Source organism: Strix aluco, chromosome 20, assembly GCF_031877795.1.
Source record: "Strix aluco isolate bStrAlu1 chromosome 20, bStrAlu1.hap1, whole genome shotgun sequence".
Taxonomy (NCBI): domain Eukaryota; kingdom Metazoa; phylum Chordata; class Aves; order Strigiformes; family Strigidae; genus Strix; species Strix aluco.
This window is the reverse complement of record NC_133950.1, coordinates 7,691,562-7,711,941: the sequence shown is the minus strand read 5'-3', so window position 1 is coordinate 7,711,941 and position 20,380 is coordinate 7,691,562. Positions and strand designations below refer to the sequence as shown.

The 20,380-nt window shown below is 49.7% G+C and overlaps 1 protein-coding gene across 1 annotated transcript in view; it reads left to right on the top strand.

Moving 5' to 3' along the window:
* ASTN2 (astrotactin 2) overlaps positions 1–20,380 on the top strand; it is a 360,643-nt gene that overhangs the window by 42,614 nt on the left and 297,649 nt on the right. Inside the window, exon 2 of the mRNA XM_074846673.1 lies at positions 14,952–15,139. Within this exon, the coding sequence (XP_074702774.1) occupies positions 14,952–15,139 (188 nt within the window). The remainder of the gene's footprint in view (positions 1–14,951; positions 15,140–20,380) is intronic.

Genomic DNA, 20,380 nt, shown 5'->3' with positions numbered 1-20,380 from the left:
GGGTGCTGTGCAAGTCCAAAGTGTTTGATTGTTTAGAAGTCACTGGAGTATCTTGTGTTCATTATTTTAACAATTGGAGAGAGGGTTTTATTTTCTCCAGAATCATAAACACAATCTTCAGTGTGTTTTATGAAAACAATAAAGCTAAACTCTAATAACCACACATTTTCCTTGCTTTATGTGCACACATCCTTGGGGAACAGGGCCTCAAGGACTCATCTTGCTCTGCTTTTAACAGAGTTTTAATGCGCTCAAGTTGGTAAGTGGTGAAGAGCTAGATTATGAATTTGCTTTGGTACCTAAAGGAATTTTCTTTGCCTTTAAAAATGCTCAAGGTGAGCAAAAAAGGTACCTCTGAAAGTTAAAGCCGGTGACGCAACGTGAAGATTTTAGCTCTGTGATCCGAAAATTGGGCTTCATTTAAATGGTGTATATTGCAAACTCCTCTGTATGAGGACTGAGGACTAATTAGCTTTCTTGCATCTCTTTCCTGTCCTGTGAATAATACTGTTTTCTTTTAGAAGAGATCTGAGGCTCTCAGAGGTAATTTATAAAGGAGGATGCTCTGCTACAGATGAAGAACCAAAGTGGGGAGATGAAGGGACGCAGTTCCTAAAGTATTTAGCCACCTAATGGAATTTTTATTTTTGAGTGCAGAATTAGGTTAGGGCCCAAGCTCTGTCTGTGGTGAGTTCTCAATCAAAAAAATCACTAATGAGCTAGTTTTCATCCAGAAGTGTTGAGAAATGCAAAATACCGTGGAGATGCTCCAGTTTCGAACACTTTTCAGGAGGCGGGGCTGAGAAAATCCCATCTTTTGGCTTTTCTTCAGAGGCCACGTGACCAGGGGGGTAGGTGTCCATGTGTGCTGTGGTCACCCTGGGACAGCAATGGCCATGGTCTTGGCCAGGCCATGCCTGGTGGTTGTCTTTCACCATTTGGTTCCGACCTACATTCACTGTTTCTGGAGAGGATAGATGGAGAGGTTATTATCCCCCCTTCCTCATGGGGAGACTTCCAAATGGTCTTTTTTTCCCCACCACAGACCAGCATAAGGTTCAAAATCTCAGAAAAGCCTCTTAGATCTTCATGGGAGCAGCTTCTTTCTTTCTTTGATTTCAGTGTGGTGCGAGTTGGACATGCAGGCTGTGCCTCTGCCTTCCAGAAGCCCCAACAGCGCCAAACAGATCCATAAATATTGGAATTTATGTATTTCTCTGGGGTGAGTGGCAGAGCCAGGGGTTGAACAGGGGTCTCCTCAGTCTCTGCTCAGTGTGGCAGAGACGGGCACCGTAAAGGATCTCCAGGCTCAACCTTGCAAGCACCGTGTGCTAGGATTAGCAACACCAGTATGGGGGTCATCAGGAGAGATGATCTATGTCTGTAGATCCCAAAGCCTCAACACCAAAGGGCTGAAGGAAGGTGGACCTGTACACCCAGTGCACAAATGATCTTGGGGGGGGTGGAAAGTTGGCAGGGAGGAAAGAGGAGGAGATGTAAGGTGTTGCTGCTGCTGACAGGCAGAAGACGGTGTATAAATGCAGACAAGTGCCTCCCTTCTTGGGAGGGGAGAGCTTTGAGCCAGCACTGTGAGTGGACAGGCTATGGGCCCCATGCTTACAGTCCCAGGCAGCAGGAATTAATTAGCGTGGGCTTTAACGTGGCAGGGCTGCTCAGCACCATCACCTTTTCAAGCTAACGTGGAGTTCTCGCGTCCAAAGTCCTTTGATGATTGTCTGAGAGAATCAGGGCTCTCTGGTTTCCAAAAGGAGCTCTCCGCAGAAGAGTGATAAATGTGTTTAATTTTTGCAGAGCTTGTAGCCTGGTTTTATCCCAAGATCCGTCTCTTGAGGTTTTATTAGCTGATGGTGTCTGTAGGAAAAAGTCAAAGCGACTAGACAGGAACAGCCATGGAATTGATGTAAGAAGCAAGAGCATGTTTTGGAGATAATGTTTCTCATTCTCACCGTTGCTACGTGCTGAGTTTAGGCAGTGCATTTCCAGTTCTGCCATAGTTTTACAGCTGCTGCCTGCCAAAAAACCCTCCAACTGGCCTCCTGCTTAGGCAGGGAGTGAGTAGCCTCCTGCTTAGGCAGGGTCGTGATGGGTCCCCTGCTCTGGTCCATGGGCGAGTCCCTGCTGGGTTGGAGCACAGGGACCAGTGACAAGACAGGTGACAAATGCCCTCCTCCCCTGTGTGAGGCTCTGATAAACCTGGCACAGAGGAAAGCTTGGCTTGGCTTGCTGGTAGCTCCAGGTGGCAGGAGGGGCCCGTCTGCTCTGGGTGAGCTGGTGTGGGGAGATGATCACCCTGCCTTTGAATCTGGGAGAGAGACAATTTGCAAACATGTGTTGATGCATTCCCGTAGGAAGTCAGGCACTAAATCATCACCTTGCAGCTTGCATGCAGATTCATCCAGGGAACCTATTTAATTAGGGGATAAATTTAGAAATCAATTATTATTTGCAGAAACAGTTTCTTTCCCTCTAATGAGGCTGCAAGGATTCATCCCCCTCTGCCTCTTTCCCATGACCTTTGTGTATGCAGATCAAGGGTGGAAATACTCTGTGTCTCCTCTTTCTCAGTGTAGGTGGCCCTTTTTGGGCAGCTGCCATACAGCTTTCCGTGAGACTTGGTTAGGACAGCAAATGGGGGTACAACCACGAAACCATGCTGCTTTTGGATCTAATGGTGTGCTAATGATGGAGGGACCAGGTCCACTGTTAACAGGGACATGGATTAGCCTTTCCTAATGGGGTAGGGGATGGGAAGTGATCTGAACTTGATGGGAAGGGGAAAATAAGGATGAAGGGCTGGAATGGGGTGGTAGACCTGTTGTTAATGATGGGAGGGAAGGATGGGGGGCAGGAAGAGCCTCACAAAGCATTTCCACTGGTGGAAAATGCTGAGCAACCTGTCTGGGGAAGGAGTGGGACTCTATGGGGTGTTGTGGGTTGATGGTGAGTTGGCAAATGTCCTGCAAAGCTGGGTTAGGGCTGCAGTGACAGCACAGCTGGCCCTCCTCTGCCTGTTTGGAAAGATGTGGCACTGACGGGCTTGAGCTACCACCAGAGCTGGAGGAACTTCTGGGCAAGCTCAGTGGCTGGAGACCTCCCTGTGCCTGGCTCGGGCTGGGACCCGCACAGCATTGCACCCCCGGCACCATCACAGGCATTTCCCTGGCCCCTGCCAAGGGCTGGCACCCCCCAAATTGTAACAGGCCTGGCCGCCCTTGGCAGCACGCAGGGTTTTCTAGCGACCCAGGATTGCTCTCGTATTTCAGCAGGCGAAGTACTTGTTGCATGACGTGGCTGGCACACCTGTGACTGCTTGTGCGGCTGGAGAAAGGGACCCTGCTTGTGCCAAGCCGGGCTGTGGGGACATTGCTGCTTTGGGCATTGGTCTCTGCCACTTTGTTGCTTCTACACTCTGACAAATTGCTTAGCTTCTCTTTTGCCTTACTTACTTTTAAATGGGGAAACATTATTTTGCCCACAGGCTCCAAAAAGCCTTAATAAATATGGTTGCTTTTATTGTTTTGGATTTTAATGTCTCCTCATCTTACGATGCCACTCTGAGCTCTCCAGTGACTTCTCCGTGCTCTTAGACCAGCTGCTTTGAGTCCGGTTCATTTCAGCGCGAGTCAGTCCAGAGAGAGGTGAGGATTTTCACAGCTACGTCTCAGTAAACCCTTTTGCTTCTGGCAGCCTGATGGTTTGCAGCCGCCCACCACAGCCCTTTGCTCCAGGGCTGAGGCTGCCCAGGTGGTCTGTCCTGCTCGGGGAGGGGTCTGGCACCCCAGGTTGGCATCCTCTGGGAGCAGTAGGCTGCTCTTGCATAGCCCTCGCTGTGCTTCTCTCCTTTCCTGCAGAAACCCAGTGGTGCTTGGCCAACAGGAGGCTGTCGGTGTGTCCTGGGCTGGTGGCATCCCTCTGGGTGCAGGGGTAGATAAATGTGCGAGGTTCTCCTGGGTTAAGGTGTGCAATACTCTTAGAGAGAAGTGAATTTTCTGTGAGGTTGCAAGAACTTGTTTCTCTAAGAGCTGAATTTGGGGTTTGTGTGTAGCCAACACAGAACCTGGATACTTGGGTGGTTCATTAGGTACCTGGGAGGCTCTGGGGAACTGGAGACTTTCCAGGGAGCGAGCATTCAAAAGTGACTCCCAGGAAAGAGATAAGACTCTTAATCCTTTTTAACCACTGTGGATGTATGCCTTGACAGCAAGGGAAGGGACCCGCTTAGTTTAGGAGCCCCGTCACGATGCACATGGAGGGGCTCCAGCAAATGTTCAGTCCTGGTAACCGATATTTTTGCCTTTTTGGGCAAGGGTATGCCCAGAATTTTCAGGCTACTTGGCTTCTGATGCACCCACCTGGTGCTCCAGGTGACACACAGGCTGAAGAGCCCAAGCTATCCACTACCTGTTTTTTTCCTGAAAATGCCCAGCCAGCAGCCAGCTCCTCCCCTTCGCACTGCTGGCTCCTTCTCCTTGGAAAAGGACGTCCATCTCTCAGGAGGTGGAACCGTCCTAGTGTTTGTCTCTCTAGAAGGCAGAAAGGCCTCCTCTTTCCTTCCCTGCTTTCTTCTCCTCTGCCCATCCCATCCCAGTACTTGGGGAGTTTCTGCTGGGACCCCCCAGTGCTCAAGAGCTTATTGGGAGGGGAGGTCCATGGAGGAACCATGCTAGAAAAATTACTTTGCTTCACAGTTTGATCAGTGCCCTGAGCTATCAAACTACCTTATCATTTTAAGAGGTATGTTTCCCAAAGAGAGACATTTTAAAATGCACAGAGGTTATAAAGCACTTGGCTAGTTTTAATCAAGCTCTGAGCGATGCTCACCCCTTGAGGCCGGCACCGTTCGCTCGCTCCCCAGCGCATGCTGTGCAGAACGGCAGATGCTATAAAATGAACGTAGTGTTCTGCTTTGTTGTGAAGTCTGCCTGGCTTTGCAACGCTCTTCAAGTAACCTGAATAGGTCATGTTGTCCTTCTGCTCCTGTTGCAGCTTACGGGGAAGAGAAGCACGGTCCCCGCTGCCTGGCCTGTCCCTTCACCTGTGTGACAGTCCTCCTCTGCCCCTCGGTGCCCACCCCGCTGTGGCGGGCTGCCCTCTGCCCTGCTCCGCTCCCAGCCCTCAACTCCTGCAGACACTCCCAAGTCAAAGAAAAAGTTGCAATCACCACCCTCACCTGCATAGGGAAGAGACCGTAGGGGTAGTTATCCAAAAATTAATTAATTTTGTCTTTGCACAAGCCTCATCTAGTGTTGTAATGACTCCTGGGCCTGCTCAGCTGCCATGGCTTCTGTGTTTGAGGTGCTGCTGGCTGTCCTGGAATAAGGCATCACCTCCCCAGCCTCACTAGCTAATGCCTGTGTCAAGGAAAAGAAAGCAGGAGGGATGTGAGCAGGCTGGAGCTGACTGAGCACCTTCTCTCATTTGCTGTGGGACTTGAATTAAAATATCAGCAGAACCCACCCGGCCCCGTCTCCATGTGCCAGCGTGTGCTGCCCACTCAGGGACCGCGTGCTGTCCCTGCAGGTGACGCATGGTGCCTTGCCTGTGCCTTGCCTGTGCCTTGCCTGTGCCTTGCCTGTGCCTTGCCTGTGCCTTGCCTGTGCCTTGCCTGCACGGCTGCCTCCCTCGTGCTCCCTCAGCTGCTGTGAAAAATCAAGCGAGTGGTTATCGCACACAGCAGCTCTCGCTCAGTAGCCTCCGGTTGTGTCATTAGGCACTTCAGATCCGTTCAGGCTCCAAGCGAAGCTCCAGTGTCACCATGCAGGCAGCAATCTGCAGTGGCAGGTGATGGCACCTCCGAGCACCAGCACCTCGGCTTAGCTGAACTGTGTCTGGGCTTGAGGATTAAACAGGGCCTTTTTTCTTGCCCAGGTGCCTAGTGAAGGCTTTTAAAGTTTGCTCCCCTGGATGTGCAGTGGGAATAGACCCTCTAGTGCTTGTAGTGGTCCTGCAGAAGCCAAACTGGGGTTTTCAGACGTTCTGGAGTCCCGTGCAGGACAGGGGCAGCGATGGAGAGATGTCCCATGCGGCACCGGGTGCAGGCTGTCACCTGGAGCTGGGCAGACCAGGTCCCTGCAGGGCTTAGGGCTGAGCAGAGTTGCCTGCCCTGATGCAGCACATCTGCTGATCCCCTGCACATCACTGAATTTTCTGAGCCAGGACTTCCCTACTGTCTTCATGAAAACCTGCTTCATTTAATCCATCCTTGAAACAGCAACGGGCCAGGGCTGGCAGTGTTGTGTGCCCATTACCCACAGAAAAGCTTCCTCTTCAAAGATGTTGGTTCTATTAATAGTTGGACCATCAAAAACTGGTGCTTGTGCCTTTCAGATAGACTTTTTTCTCCCCATTTATCAGGTCTGTGTCTTGTTGGTTTTGAGTATCTGGAGTAAGTGGGGAACAGAAGACTTTTGCAGCTTTCCTCATGCATCTCTACAGCAACAACTTCCGTGGGCTGGCAGCTCTTTCTCCTGTGACAAGAGGAAAGACTTGGCTCTTCCTTCTTTCTCACATCTTCAGGTGCTCTTTCAAAACTGAACCCTGTGTCTCTCTTGGGTGAGCCAGGAGGCTCCAGAGAAATGGCAAAGCTTGAGCTTTTCAGTAGAACCCCAAAGCACCTCCAAAGCAAACTTCTGTGCCTTAACTGAGGGCTTGGGATTGGGGAAGGAGGGAGGGCCACTAAACAAAACCTGTGCATCAAGGCACCATGTTCACACCCATCCCTCTTACAAGCCTGGCCCTTCGTATCTGCAGGATATGCAAGAGGGGCTCTGACACTTCAAGTCATTTTCCTTTGCCTTTTTTTTGGGCGAAGGCTACATCAGCTGGGTGGACGGCACTGTTGAGGGGCTGCGGCTGAGCCCCCCCCAGTGCTGCTCCAAGCCAGGATGTCTCATCTCTCTGAGGAAGCTGCACCCAGGAGCGCTCTGCCGCTTGTTCTTCCAGACCTGGCATTTCTCGTTCAAACTGAGGTGACCCTTCGTGTTGAGCTGTGTGTGAGTAATTTCTGTAGGACTGGCTTAATGCGGAGTAGCGCCGTCTGCCTGCGTGCAGTTGGCTTCCACTGCTGGTCAATGGCAGTCTCTGCTGACAAATAAAAATGGAATTGAATGGAAGGGAATTGAAAGTCAAAAGGGCCCTGTAATAATTTTAGAGCGCCTGAGGCGCCACGCTGAAGCCCTGGCATTATAAATAAGGGTAATGTACTAGAGACTGAATTGCAATCAAAGCAGCTCTAAGAACGTGGAGCATGTGCTGAGCTTCTTTAAGGTGTGTAGAGTCAGATTATGATCTGTAGGCAGTGCAGGCAAATCAATATCCTCTCACTGATGTATATAGGGACCCTAAAGCCTGCGATTAGAAAGGCTGAAGGGATGTGGGGACGGTGCAGAGGGCTCCAGAGCCAGGAGTGATAGAGCTGTATTGGAGCAGCCTGACCCGCCGGTTGTCTCGAAGTGTTTCCAGGGGCTGAATCATGGAAGGGGCTGACTCTGTCCTCCCTGCTCACTGTGTCTCCTCTCCTGGATCATCAGCATGATGATGCAGGCTGCTGAACTCTTGCTGCGTTTCACAATAATTACATCTACGTAAAATACTATATTTTAAAAAAGCCAACCCAAAAAACATGCTTATGAATAAGGTTGGTGGGAAGACAGGAAGAATCCCAGTGTCCTGGCTGAGTTCACTGTTCCTGACATTAACTGGAGTAAATCCAGTACCATCACTGGGCCCTTGAGTGTGACACCAGCTCATGGCAAATTGCATGGGCTGCCCCAGAAGGGCTGGAGCAGAGTTGGAGGATCGGGCAGGGGAGTGTAAGGATTGATGTTGGTGCCTGCTGCAGCTGGGCAGAGGCTGTGGGCCACCCTAGGGACAGCTGGTACATTGCGTGGCTCTAATAGCTCGATGGTGAAACGCGATGGGAGCGAGGAGAGCCCTTCCTGAGTTGGGACTCACTGATTTCAGTGGCTGAATTTACCGGCTCAATGCATTCATTCCCTTACATCCCTCTCAGACACTGCGTGTGTCCTACTTTGTGCCATGTGCAGGATGACAGTCCCTTTTTCTGCAAAGGTGAATGGGCTTGGGAAGAGCACCAGGTGAAGGGGTGCCATGTACCCCTGCATTGTGGGTGCAGATGTACTGACAAATCTTGCTCCCACCAAATTGTAGCTGGTGGGGAGAGTTTTACTGATAAAAGGGTGTAAATCTTCAGGCCCACAAGCTAAGATGTATGTGGTAGGCTTCCACCTCTTCCAGAAACAAGGGGTGCTGGTGTTTGTGAGGGAAGAATTGCTGGGGTGCTTGGTGGCTCCTCGCTGTTGCCAAAAGCATTGACAATCTCAGCCTGGGAGTCACCCCTGCACAGGGCAGAGTCTGTGCAAAGCCCTTCCCAGCGTTTTCTAAAAAGTCTCTGGGAAGGCTCTTTGGCCAAGGCACCGTGAAGCTGGGGGCAACACCTGGTCACAGCTTTCTGTACCCATGATGCCGTACTGGCGCTGTGGGATGGGGCTGTGTGCTAGCTGGGTCTGGAGGTTGTGTGTCCTGGGACTGCACAGAGGCGTGTTGTCTGCTTGCAGCAGTGTCAGAGCGGGTGTTGGTGGTGTTGTGCTGGTTGTGTGTCTGTCACCTGCCTTTGATAGTGCAGAGGGTGAGGTGGTACTGATGATGCTGTCCCTGGCAGTGGAGGGGGTTGCTCTGCCCCGGGGCTCCTCCGTAACTGCCCGTGCCCCTGTGCCTCTCCAGCCTGGCTGTGGGGAGAGGCAGGCTCTTTATCCGAGCTGAGGAGGCTTCCTCATTTCTTGAGTTCCTGCTTAGTGCGGGATCTGCCCTCACCTTCAGTCGTGTTGCTCTGGTTGTCAGGGACCCTTCCGTGGCAGCTCAGCTCTTACCACGTCTATGTGGTCTTTGAGGTAGCTGGTCCCAGTAGCATGCCTGAAACCTGGATTCTTGTTCTCCTTCCCAGCAGCTTGAGCAAAGCCTAAACAGCCAAACCCACTTTACTGCAAATCCCATCTTGCCCTGGGGTACCTGACATTTTCCCTGTCCAAAGTCAGACGTGCAATGCTGCTGGCAGAGCAAACGAGGTGCAGAGAGGGTGTCCCAGCCTGCCCACAGTGTTGGCGGGGTGCCCCATGGACCACCCCAAGGCCAAGGCTCCCTGAAGCCCTCCTCCATCCAGCACCATCCCCGGACACGCACCGTGTCCCAGCAGACACGCACCGCGCCGAAGCCACCCCCGAAATGCCCTGCGGGTGCAGCACTGTGTTCCTCACAGATGAGGGACTTTGAAAAGAGATGATCAGAGGGAGCTTGTCATCTTTTTTTCCCCTCTTCGTAAACTTCTGAGCTTCTCTATTACTTTTTACGATGTGCAGCTGTGTTTGTTTGTTGCCCTGGGGAGTATTGCTGGGGGAGCAGGGGCATAGATGTAGAAGGGAAGGAACATGTTAAAAAATGAGCAGAGGGGAAGGGGGGCGAAAAAAAAAGAACTGAGCTAATGATTGGGATAAAAAAACCCACCACATATTGCCACCAAAAGACCCAAACCCTTAGAACTGTTAGGGTCTGTTTGACAGCAGAATAGTCCCCTGGGGAGCATGGGGGAAGCCCCATTACTCGAGTCGTTTTGGAGCTAGTCTGCACAGAGTGCGATAATCTATTCTGCAGGGAGCAATCCTGTGCTGGCAAGGGCACTGGGGAGAGCTCTCTGTTTATGACTTTCTGCATAAATTTGGTTTATTAGCATAAGTGGTAGCTAGCACTGAAGAATCTATAAACTAACACTTCACCGAAGGTTGGCGCCTCTGGAGAACATTAACTCAGAAGAGCCCCTGGACTAATAGCAGGAGAAATGGGGTTGCAGGATTAGGGGTGAAGCACAGGCAAGAAGAGGACGACGCAGTTGTCAGTGCTGGCTTTTTGTGCGAGATGGGATCATGTTTCTGAGCCTGCCGTGAAAGGAAATGTAATCGCTAAACAGATCTCCAGCTATTCCTCTGCCAGCAGATTAAGAGGATGAGTTGTGCAGGTGAGCTGATGAAGTCTGGCTGCAGGGTGCAGATCCTGCTGGGATGAAGCAGGTGGTGAGGAGAAAGGCAGAAGGAGCCTGGATCTGTGCACTGGAAGTTACTCACAGGCTTCTCAGGCGTCACACCAAGGATTTGGTCCTTATAGTAAAGGTGTCCAGCAGGCCCCAGGGTCTGAGCAGCGCTGGGGAGCGGAGAGGAGGGGAAGCGCAAGGAGGGTTTGGTTATCTGGGGGTGGGGAATCGTGCAGGGATGAACTGCTGTAAGCAAAATGGCTTATTTTAATAATGACCTTCAAGAATTAAATAAAAATACAATAATCACGGTAGATTAGCAAGAACAAGCCAATTAAATACAAAACAGGCTTTGTAAAACGCCATGACAGATAAGGCAGGGCTGCAACCTCCCGAATAACTGATGAATGTTGAAGCATTGCATAAGGTCGTGGGGGGGGGCTGGGGGAGCTGGTGAATATTTCAAGCCTGGCAGCCTGCCTCGGAGAAGGCAGAGGTGAAATGGCTATCTCTGCCTGCTCTCTGCCTTCAGTAAGACAGAATGGGAGGGGGTGGAGAGGAGGGAGGAGGTGGGTAGGGCAGCCTGGAGCCTGAAGGCATGGAGTAACAATCCTCCAACTTTAATATCTGCTGTTTCATTTTATATTCATCATGTCAGCATAATCTGCTTTTATGGGAATCGTCTTGGTTCCCAACCAAATGCATTTAGGCCCTTTTGCTTTTAAGTTTGATTGTAATACAAGTTGAAGACTTCAATGAAATGTTTATATGTAAGGATTGTAGCAACAGTGAAGGGAAAAATGGAATTAAGAGAATCAGTTGGGAGGGATCTTGCTGCAGTTGCTGCAGTCCTCTGCCTGCCCCTCTGTTGCCCTGGGTGGGTGACCTGGTGGGTATGAGCCCAGGTCAGGGTCTGAGCTCCAGGAAAGGTTTTGTTTGGATTGCTTGTTTGATTTCCAAGGAAAACATGGCAACTGTAGTTTTCTAAGACCCAGAGCTTGGAGAAGGGCAGAAAAAGAGAAAGTGCTCTGTGTGCCCTTTCTTTAAATTCAGACCATGGTCAGGTGATGGGGGAAGTGGTGCTGCCTGTGGGCTCAGCTGAGCTGTGTGGTGGGAGATGAAGGGCAGATGTGATGAGTTGGGGGCAGACAGTCAGGTGAGGCTGGAGAGGCGACATCTCTGCTCTGGGATGGAGAAACACGTTTGCCTGTGGGCTTTGTATGGGGAGAAGGGGTCTGGCTGGCTGCTGTGGGGAAGGAGGACCCTCGTCATCCCTTCTTTGCTGCTCTTTGTTGGGTGCAGTGAGCAGGTAGGAAGATAGCATGGCAGACGTTTTGCGGTCTGTTTGGCTGTTTTACTCAGTATTTTACCCACGAAGCTGTGTTTGAACCCTGTCTGAGAACTCCCCATCTGCTAGATGCCAGGATTTTAAATAGCTATAGCCTACAAGTGCTTTTCCATTGCTGCCCGTTTAAAACCTTAACTGTATCTCATTCTGTTTTGGTGCAGGAATACCCTTAATTTGTTCCAAAAGCACTTGAAAGCTCTGATAACAGGCAATCTTGCTGCAGACTATTGCATCCTTTCTGATGGACGGGCTATCGCTCCTGTAACTACCGTGTAGATAGTGGAGTGACAATGCGTGTCCAGTGAAACACAGGCAGTATAATATTCATGTCAAGTATATGAGGCCAAGAAACTTTCCTGTGTTTGGATATTGAAGGGTTCAGCAGCTAACAGGGCTTGAAAAGGCTTTTCTTTTTTTGTGAGAAGCAAATCTGATTGAAGGCTCATGATATCCTGGCAATGCTGGGAGTAGTAATGGCCAGGTTTCCAGCAACATGGGCTGCGGGGGTGAAGAACATACAGGTATTTATAAATGTATGGTAAATGGTACCCAGGCTTGGCAAGCCAGCTTTCATCAGAAATTGCCTCGCTGCTGGGTTTGCTTAAAATTGTGAAATGAATGTTAAATTGAAGTTTCTACTTTTGGAAGAGACCTTTTGAAAATGAAACAGGCTTATCTTCAGTCTAGGCTAAAATCCAAAAAATTGCCTGTATCTCAGAACTCCCCAGAAATGTTCTCTGTGATCCTTTTAAACATCCCATTCAAAAATGAACGTGCAAGGGAAAAAAAATTGGAGAAAGATTGACCCTGGAGGCTTTTTCCCTAATGTGATGTAGCCTTTGGGAACCATAGCCGTGGGGTTCTGGTGGCACCCACATCAGGTCTGTGCTACGGGCTGGGCGATATAAACCTCCTTGGCTGAGCTCTTTTGGAAAGGGGTGTCTGCTGCAGGGATGTGTGTGTGATGGGTGTGTAATGCTGTAAACCATCCTCTCCTACGGGTGACTGTCCCTTGGAACAGAACTAAGATAGCTTTGCATGAAGAGAGTCCTGTCTCGTGATGCTTCTGTGCTGTCCCATGGGCTGTTTGCCTCTGTGGAAGAGCTTGTGATATCTATCCCAAAGCTGAGTTAGTGCTTTTGCTCCTGCAAGTAGCATTTGTTGCAATTTTAATTAGACAAGGAGATGCTTTTCAGTACAGACCTTTGAAGTATTGCTAGGAAGATGACTGCAATTAAGCAGCCCTGATATTCCTCTCGCTTTGTTCTTACTTTTACCACTATAAGAAACCTTCTCCTTTAGCCTCTTTGGAGGTGAGAGACACAAGACTCACTTCATTAGATTTCCAGGTCTTGTGCAGGCTGCTGTCTTGGCAGGGCTGGCCTGATTTACAAGGTAAAGAGTGCAAGCAGCACCTCTTGCTACTGATTTGCTCCAGCAAAAGACTATTTATATTAAAGGAGGGAAGAGATTATTAGGAGCGATCTCACTGCAGTGACAGAGACATGACAGGGAGTTCATGTGTCCCCTCCAACGTGCAAGCGTGGGCTCTTGCTGGATCCTGTGCATGGTCAGAAGCTGTTTAGTTTTTCTCCTTTGAGTGCTCAGATGCGCTCAGAGATTGGGGATAATGACCGGCACTGTGCTGGGGAGGCAGAGATAATGAGCACAGCCCTCCAATTAGATTCAGGTGACAGTGCAGCTGGCTCAGGTATGTCAGTAGTGTAATTAGTGAGGTGCTGAATCAGGGAGTTGGCAGTAATGGGGTAACCTTGTCCCTGCCCTTAGCCGGGTTGTGCAGCGAGGGGGGATCCTGCTGGACCAGGGGTGTGATGGGGACTTCTCTGTGGGCAGGGGGTGGTTGGCTCCGTTCTAACCCATGTTGGAAAGGGAGGAGCTTGCTGCTGGAAAATGTATTGATTTCAGGGGTAAGAAAAATTGCTCCTGAAGGATCAAGAGGTTTTTTTGCTGGGCTGGGATGTGGGTCTGTAGAAGTGGAAAAATGCCTGGTCTTCTAGCCTGTGTGGCTGCTTGTGAGCCAGCACCCAAGTGTCTTGAAGCATCTTGTCTTGAAAGGTGTGGGTAACTCCTCAGGACAGCTTCAGCCAGGCTTGCTCCTTCCTTTGTCTCTGCTGGGAGCTGGAACTGGATGTGCTTTTGTCCAGCTGGTTCAGGAAAATGAAAGTCAAAGTGCCACTGCCTTTCCCTGGCTGCTTTGTCCTCAGGGGAACAAGCCCTGTCCTCCCCGCTGACCCTCATGTGGATGATGCTCTGTGGCCAAGGTGTGGAGAAGGACCTTGTCTCCATTCCCATTGTGATGCCAGGGGAACCTGAACTCGTGCTGTTGGCCTTTCTGGAGCAGCCACGCCATGCAGGCTGTACACGGCCTGTTACACCTGGTTGCTCTTCCTGAATAGGAGGGAATTGGATTTGGGTCTCCCACAAAGCGGGTGATTGCTGAAGCCGTGGGCCCAGTGACTAAGAGGACCTGACTTGCTTCCCATTGCTTATATTGCAAATGGAAAAACAAACACAAAAAAAGAGGTGGTGGAAGGAGAAATATTTTGGCTCATTTTGCACTAGTATTTTTTTTTCGGTTTTGATTCGGCTGCCAAACTGCCAAAGCAGTTCTTTGCAGAGCTCCGTTTAAAACTTGATGGGCAGCTGTGGAGCTGTCAGCGCTCCTGCCTGTGTCTGCTGCTGCCGGGCTGAGGCAGGAGCTGCTGCTCAGGCTCTGGCTGTGACAGAGGCTGCAGATCAGGGGCTGTGCTGTTGGTTACACGGTGCCTGGATTGTCCAAGCCCCTAATTAGTCAGGTGTGGTGCCCTAAATCAGGGGAAGCTGCCACAGTGGATGTGTGTGCCGGGATGCTGTAATTCTGGCTCCCAGGGTGTATGCTGTAAATCAGGATCAGGTGGGATGTAAAACTAACAGAAGGCTGCACAAGACGACTGACAGACATGCAACCCCAATGTCAATAGATATTTGTCAAGTCTTGCGGTTATCTCTCCTTGCTGGTGCTCATTAGTCTGTGCTGGGAATGTCCCTGCTAAATACAACTGTAGTGTTACCTCGCAACCTGGGGGAAGGTTTCTGTTGTAAATGCCAGTAGAGCGTGTGCTGGTGTCTTGTGTTTTGGCTTGCTGGGCACCAAGTGTCCTCCCTCTGCCCTGTGCCGAGCAGCAAACCTCCCTTGGGCTTGGCTGCAGATCTCTAGGAGCTTCTTCCAGCCTTTTTGCTGGGAGAGCTCTAGGACGTTAACAGCACCTTGTGCAACATGTTATTTACAGTTGTTGCCTTTCTTGTCTAGAAATCCCAAGGCACACTGTAGCCCCTTGGTTTTTATTAAGGAAGATAACTGTTACTGTTAATATATGGGGAAATAGCAGACAAATCCAAAAAACGAAGCTTGAGCTCATCCTGCAGATCAGAAGCGGTACTAGGGGTAAGACTCAAAAGTCCTGATTTTCAGAACCACTAAGCATACTGCCTTTGAGCATCATGGAGAAAGCTGGTCCTCAGTTTCATGTTTTGTCCCTGCAGAGATGTCGGGGACCGTGGCTGACATTTCGCTGGTGCACTGGAAGCAGCAGTGGCTGGAGAACGGCACCCTGTACTTCCACGTCTCCATGAGCAGTGCTGAGCAGCTGTCCCGGGCCACCCCCCCCAGCCTCCAGGAGCCTTCGGAGATAGTGGAGGAGCAGATGCACATTCTTCATATCTCAGTCATGGTGAGTGAAAGTTGCCAATGGCATCAGAGGGGACAGAGGGCCCTCTGGGAGGGGATGGTGGCTGGCAGCCAGATCGTGATGGGAGGGTGGTGACAAGGAGCAGGTTGGCGAGTCCGGGTTGCAAATGTCTGTGTCCCTTCTCAGTTGGGCCTCCAGACAGAGAGATGTGTTTGAATGGGCCAGTAAAAAAGAGTGATTGGTCTTTCAAGAAAATGAAATAAAACAACAGACTGGAGGAAAGAAGCTGTTGGGAGAGTGACAAGGGAGCTTGTGGTTCCTCCTAGCAACTGGCGAGGTGTCTTAGTGGAGTATTTCTCCTTGGTCTTGCATTTGGGCATGTGCAAAAGCAAGATTTTGGGCTTGGTCATTTCTTTATGAAGCTTTCTGAAACTGAATTTTACCTATTTAGTGAATATGGGCTGTAGCAGGATGCTTCTCTTGCAAAGGATGAGCTTGGCCTAAAAGTGAGAAGACGGTTCAGATGCTTTAAATATCTCCATCTCAGGTGTTTATGTGACCTTTTATTAACAGATCATGTATGTGCTCTGTTGCCTTTTAAAATGCTTACTTCAGCATCTTGTGAGGTGGTTGCCTACGTATTTGGATCTGGTCCATCATTCCTCTGTGCTTTAGAGCTCCATCTGTAAAATGGGACTAAATGTATTCTCCTTTAACTCCCATTGGGATAAACTATCTTGTCAATAAAAGAAAAAAAGAAGTTAGGCTTGTAGAGCCTGTGTATATGCATGTCATCTATTTGCCCAAAGTATTTTATAGGATTGGGGAATCCCATTGCAGCAACCCTCTGCAAAAGGCGATTCTGTACATCTCTTGGAACCTGTGTGTCACCTCCACAGCCTGTCCTTCATTTTGGAAGGAGAAGCAGTGATGCTGGCTGCACGAAGCCTTTATTTTTCCATGTGAACAAGTGGCTATTTGGCTTTTACAACTTAAATCTGGTGGTTTTGAGCATCTCAGCCCTTTTCAGTGGGGCTTTGGATCGGGCACTGAGTGCCTATGAGCACGGAGAGAGGCTTTGCATTAAGGCTGTTGGGCGAGATAAGAGGCAGTGTGATAGCAGGATGGCAGAAGGGAAAGGAATTGGGGACTGCAGCTTACTGGGCTGGATGGGGAACGTTTCTTATGTCCTGCTAAAAATGTAAGTGTGATGGAGTTTTGAGGGGGGAAAAAGGTGAAACTGGTGTACTTAGAAAATGAGCCTGAAACAATAAGTGAGAGACAGAGCAAGGAATGAAGACAGCAAACCCCAGGTCTAGGGTGTGAAAAGCTCGATCCTGGGTTTGAGTGTGGGATTGCTTGGCTGTTGTGGGCAAACCTGAGCCATGGAGAAGAGGCCTGTGGCTGCAGGGGACAGTGGCTCTGGAGCTTGGTGATTACTGCAATTGCTTGAAATGCAGATTTTCTTTAGTAGGGAGAGATTCAGTCCTGGTCCTCAGACCTTGCTGAAGCTGATCTTTCTAAAAAACAACGTAATGATTGTAATGAATTGATGCTTTGGAGAGAGAAATTAGTTTTTTTGAGGAGTTCCTGCCCAGAGCCTTCATTTGCTGTATCTCAGAGTGCAGGAGCAGCGATGCCAGTGGGCTGGAGCTGAAGGCATTGCTGTGCATATCACAGAAGAAATATTTTTGCACTCTAATTCTGGGCTAGCTGGTGAAGGTATGCTTTGCCACATCTTGCTGAAGCTGATAGCACGGGAGCATCTCTGGCTTTGATGTGAGAGTTAACTTGTGCTCTGAGCCTCTCCTGCCCTGCTGCAAAAGCACGGGAAAGACAGGAGAGAAACAAATGTTCCTCCTGCACAGAATGAGCCATAATTCCACTTTCTGTATAAATCCTGATACTCCTCGCAACGGGAGCCGAGGTCTCAGGCAGGGATGTGGGTCTGGGCTGCATGCGTGTCCCTGGGGAGGCAGAAGCCCTGCATGTTTCTTCCCTGGGTCAGGATTGCAGCACAGACTTGAAACTTTGCCCAGATTTTTTAGAAGATTCATTAACTTTTTGAGTGAACCCGAGCCAAGTTTTGAGTTACTAACAGAAGATAAATGTGTGTTTGGTTGGTTTTTTTCCCCCTCAAGACCACATGGAGTTCTGCAGCTAAAGTAAAATGGGGTAAAAAAAGTCTTTGTTTCTTGGGTGAAATATTTCATCTGAGTCCCCGGGCTCTGTTCAGGCTGCTTTCCCACGCCTTTACTTTCCTTCCTGACCCCAGCTAAATCGCATCCCAGAGAGTCCCATCACTCTTGCCCTCCCCAGCAGCAGGATTCCCCGGCTGTGCCAGATCCCAGCATGGGGGGCTGTGTGGTACCCCCCTCCTGTCCTCCCCTGCGCCCGCCGTGTCCGTATCCTTTCTCCTGCCTCGAGATGCAAGCGGACATCTCCGTGTCCTCCTTTTCAGATTCTCAAATACTTTTCCTTCTGCTTCCTGCCATAAAGCCTGATGTCTCCTGCATTCTTTCTATGGGCTAAAACACCGTTCCCACTACGCAGGAGGAGTTTCAGCCCACCCCAGCGCTGCCTTGGCATTCAGGTTCTGTGTGCCCCGTTCATCATCAGCCCAGCATCTCGCTACGGGGGACAGGAGGAGACACGGGAAAGTGCTTCCTTCCATCTCCTTTAAGTGGCTGTAACACTTACTTTTACCTGTCTCCTCATCCTCTGGCTGAGTTATAGAAAGCCGGGGAAGGTTTGCCTGGGGGATCTCACTAATCCCACGCTTAGGGAGTGCTCTGGCAAAGCTTTATTGGGCAGCAAGACATCTCCAAGCTGAGCTCCCTCTGATGGGAACGTTATTTTGGATTTGTCTAGATGTTTATGACTTGGCTGGTCGCTCCTGCTCTGCTTTGAAAGCCAAAGACCCCCTCTGTGCTGTGTGGGGGCTTCGGGGGGGGGTGTAAATCCTGGTTTTACTCCTCCTTCTAGTGATTTTGCTGTCAGTGCATGGCTTTCTGGTTTGGGGAGGGTTTGCTTCCAGTGCAGCAGGAAAGGGGCCATCAGTGTCCATGGCCCTGTGTACATGGGGCCACTGTCTGCCCTGGCCAACCCTGACACACCTTCACACCTCCCTTCCCAAGCTCAAGGGCATCTTTGACAGCAAAATAATACTTGATTTTTATTTTTTTTTTCCTTTCCTCATTGCTTTTTCTTAATCTCTCCCCAATGAGACATAACATTAATTACTGCAGTTAAAGGGAATTCAGTCTCCATTACTGTCTGCCACCCCTTTCCTTTTGGCTTGAGCATCTGAAATTTGTCTCCCAAATGAAAAGAAGGGAGAAAGGGGGGAAAAAAACAAATAAGCACATGCTAGATTTTATTTATTTACCTTTATTTTTTTTTCTCAGTGTCAAGTAGAAAGAAATCAATATTTTTGTCATTATGCCTGTTGTGTTTTTTCCCCATAATCTTAGCTGTCATTTGGGTTTAATTGTGTTGTTTCCTCTTGTGTGGAAGTAAATCTTATCTGTTTTGGATTAAAATTCAATGAAGGTCACAGCAGCTCGAAAACTTACCAGGCTGCAGCAATTAATGTTCATTTGGCTTTGATAAATTGGAATGTTCCCCACAATAGGACTGGAGTGGATTTCAGAAGCAATAATTCTTCCATTAACTCAATGATTCCCCATGTGATGGAACGTCTTGTCACTGCTCTGTTTGTCATCTGTCACTTCAAGGATCTGGGCATATGCCTGATATGATTTATCATGATTATTGGGGCTGCTTGTGTCAAAACATTTTAAACCACTAATTATTCCAGCCTTGTAAATTGCTGAATTTAACAAAACGTAAGAGATATTTATTTTTGTGTTGTTCCTCACCATCTCGTGTCCCTGTTTAATTATTGCTCTATGTGTTGGTAAATTCAGACCCAGGGCCGTGTCCAGCAGCGTTCGCTGTAGACAGGGGCTTATTTGCCGGGCTCTGGAGAGGTGTGTGGGGGGGTGTGTGTGGGTAGGACAGGCATGTTTTGTCTCTGCGTTGACCGACCTCATGGACATTTGATAGGGCCATTGCACCCAGCGGCTCCTCCCGGCCCTCCAGGTGCCTGGGATGCATGGTTGGGAAGAGGATGTGAAGCCACGTGCCGTCCTGCTGGCGAAGGAATGGGTGGGCTTTCCTTCCTTACACTTGTGTGAGCGATGCCAGTAAAAGCCCTGGCTGGGGGAGATCAGAGTCGGGACTGTGCCCGCGTGGGGTGCGAACGAGCTGTGTGCTGCCTCTGCTCCATCTCCAGCAGAAATAAGGTGGCAACAAGAAAAAGCCTTGTTTCATCTTGTACCATAGCCCTGCAAGGAAGCATTTTGGTGTCTGGAATGAAAGGTGACCAGACCTCATCAGACTGCTTTTTTATATTATTATTTTTTATTTTTAATGCCTACTTTCTGCCGGCTGTTACTGGCGGTAGACAAGTTAGCTGTTAGTTTCTAGGTCTCCCAGTGGATTTTTTTCAGCTCTTACTTACACGAGTTTCCTTTTTTCTTCTTGCTCTTATGCATCCTGATGTTTCCGTAATGATCAGGCATTGGTGCTGTGCTCCGTCAGCTTCTGAGCTGGGTGTAAAGAGTGCTTTTAAATGCTTCCCTCTGATTTAGCCTCCTGCTCTGAAGTGGGGCTGGGGAGGGGTCCTGTGGGCCTGATGCACCGTGCAGGGGGGTCCTGGTGAGCGTGGCTTCTCATGGCTGCCCAGGCCTGGGGCAGCTCTCTAGTTTCTTAAACACTGCAGGAATATCCAACAATAAGTGAGGTTTTAGGAGCTGCTGCCCTCTCCTTTCTGAAGCTTCCATCACCCAGCGAGGGCCATGACAAATGCATTCATTTGCCTTTTTTTTTTTTCTTTTTTTCTTTTCTTTTTTGCTGCTGTGACCCATATCACAACTCTCCCTCCCTTCGTGCTCTGCTGCTGGTGTTTCCTTGGGGACCCTGTGTCTCATTAGGCTCTGAGCTTTCAGCTTGGCTGCACAAAGCACCATGTGTGGGTGGCATCGTGCTTTTACTGCGCAATCATTGGGGTGTGATGGCAGCTGTACCCTGGCAGGATGAGCCCCTCGGTGCCTCAGCAGCCCTGACACAGCATGTTGGACAGGATGGTGAGGTCTTCTCCAAGCAGCTGTGCAAGCCCAACTGCCTTTGTATCTACATGTGCCAGCAAGGGTTATTCTCCTTCCCATCGATGGATATATCATACCAGTGCAACAGGGCTTATCCCAGTGTGCATGGGAG